The sequence below is a fragment of the Salvelinus sp. IW2-2015 genome, unplaced genomic scaffold (genome assembly GCF_002910315.2).
Source record: "Salvelinus sp. IW2-2015 unplaced genomic scaffold, ASM291031v2 Un_scaffold5967, whole genome shotgun sequence".
In the NCBI taxonomy this organism is placed as follows: Eukaryota; Metazoa; Chordata; class Actinopteri; order Salmoniformes; family Salmonidae; genus Salvelinus; species Salvelinus sp. IW2-2015.
Window position 1 is genome coordinate 17,167 of NW_019947232.1, and position 2,195 is coordinate 19,361.

Genomic DNA, 2,195 nt, shown 5'->3' on the forward strand with positions numbered 1-2,195 from the left:
GCAGCACAATTTCCCAGATCAAGACTAAATAAATCCAGCTGCATTTGGGATTGACCTGCACTGCTCTTCTGTGTAAGTCTTCCATTATGAAGCACTGAAGAGTTCCTCGTCAACATATTGACCCTGCATTGCTAGTGGCTAACCGTCTGCACCCAGGCTTCAACTCCACTGTAACCTGACCTTGTCACGTTCCTGACCTGTTTTCTCTTGTTTTGTATTTATTTAGTATGGTCAGGGCGTGAGTTGGGTGGGTTGTCTAGTGTTGTTTTCTATGTTGGGGTTTTGTGCGTTCGGCCTGGTATGATTCTCAATCAGAGGCAGCTGTCAATCGTTGTCCCTGATTGAGAATCATTCTTAGGCAGCCGGGGTTCACGCGTGTGTTTGTGGGTGTTTGTCTTTCGTGTCAGTATTCGTGCCACACGGGACTGTTTTTGTTGGATTCTAATTTGTTAATTTGTTTTCATTGTAGTGTTCAGTTAATTTTATAATAAATTATGTACACTTTCCACTCTGCGTCTGGTCCGTCCCTACACTTCCGCTTCAGACGAAGAGGAGGAAATCTGCCGTACAGACCTGGCCTGTGTTTCTGTTAGTCAGCGCTATATTATGTAGTGGACTGACTCACGGAAGGGGAAAGGGGATGCCTTGGCAGTTGACAACTGATGCATTCAACAATGTGTGTTCTGCATTTGACGCAACCCCTCTGAACCAGAGATGTAGCGGGGGCTGCCCTAATCCACGTCATCGGCCTGGAGGAAGCAGTTGTTGTTGGGGGCTAACTTGCCTTGCCTCAACAGCAGAACGGCAACAATTTTCCACCTTGCCGGCTCGGGGATTCAATACCAGCGAACCTTTCTGGTTACTGTTCGCAACGCTCTTAACCACAAGCTCCTGCCGCCCGGCCGCCCCGCTCACCAATGACGGACAGATTTGCGAGGACACATTCACGCAGTGGTTGGCATGGTTCCAAGGTTGCATGAAGTCCAGTTATGTGAGCTTCTTCCTGTAAATGGTTGGGGGTTAGGATTTAGGGAGGCTACATTTATCTAGATCTCTACCTTTAACCCCAGCAGGTGGATGAAGAGCAGAACGGCACAATTTTCCACCTTGCCGGCTCGGGGATTCAAACCAGCGACCTTTCGGTTACTGTTCCAACGCTCTTAACCACAAGGCTACCTGCCGCCCGCCGCCCCGCTCACAATGACGACAGATTGRGAGACACATTCACYCAGTGGWRGGCATGGTGCCAAGGTTGCATTGAAGTCCAGTTATGTGACTTCTTCCTGTAATGGTTGGGGTTAGGATTTAGGGAGGCTACATTTATCCTAGATCTCTAACCTTTAACCCCAGCAGGTGGATGAAGTAGCACCATGAAACTGATCTCAGATRAGTTCCACATTTTCAGCCTCTAATGGAGAACAACAACCTGCTGGACCTGTAAACTGATCCTAGAACTGWAKTACCTACCTGCAACATGGTGGGGAGGAGCCACTGGTATCCACTCAGGGAGAACAGGTGGTTGAAGTGGACGGCCGTGTTGATGGCAGTAGCRGTGTACTGCCTGAGGAGGGCGCTGTCCTCGGGGTGCAGCAGCAGGGCGCCGTTGAACACGTTCAGGAAGAGCATGATCTCGTCCCCCCAKGGGTACTCACTGGGCATGCCCAGAAACATCTCTTCTAGTAGTTTGATCCACAGGACTTTGTGGAGAGTGTCCAGGCCGAAGAGCTCCTTGCCTGGGGAGAAGATGGCACAATATGGGGCTAACTCACTATGGAAGCCCCTTTGCAATGAAGACTTTTTGAAACATCTAGCGTTCATACTTCCCAAGTGTTGGTAGACTTTTGTTTTGTGATCTGTMTTGTCTAGTTTGAAGATGCACCCCAGATATACAATGTATTACAGTACTTTCCCTTATTACATCTTTATTTTAAAATGCAACTAATCTCCAGGGTTGGGGTCAGTTCCTTTTCAATTCCAGTCAATTCAGAAAGTAAACCAAATTCCTATTCCAAGTTGTTCTCATTGAAAAGCACTGAAGAGAATTGCAACTGGAATTTCAGTGTACTTCCTGAACTGACCGGAATTCAAATGGAATTGACCCCAACTCTGATCATCTCTCTTTATTGTCTTGTTTGTTCACTCAGGTACCATTGAAGATAGGGTCCACCCCAGTCTTACCCTGTGGCTCGCTGAAG

General features: G+C 47.9%; 1 protein-coding gene across 1 annotated transcript in view; it reads right to left on the bottom strand.

The window, feature by feature from the left end:
- Nucleotides 1-1,818, bottom strand: part of LOC139026833 (protein unc-80 homolog) — an 8,601-nt gene extending 6,783 nt beyond the window's left edge. The window contains exon 1 of the mRNA XM_070442103.1: nt 1,468-1,818. Within this exon, the coding sequence (XP_070298204.1) occupies nt 1,468-1,818 (351 nt within the window). The remainder of the gene's footprint in view (nt 1-1,467) is intronic.
- Between the last annotated feature and the right edge of the window lie 377 nt (nt 1,819-2,195).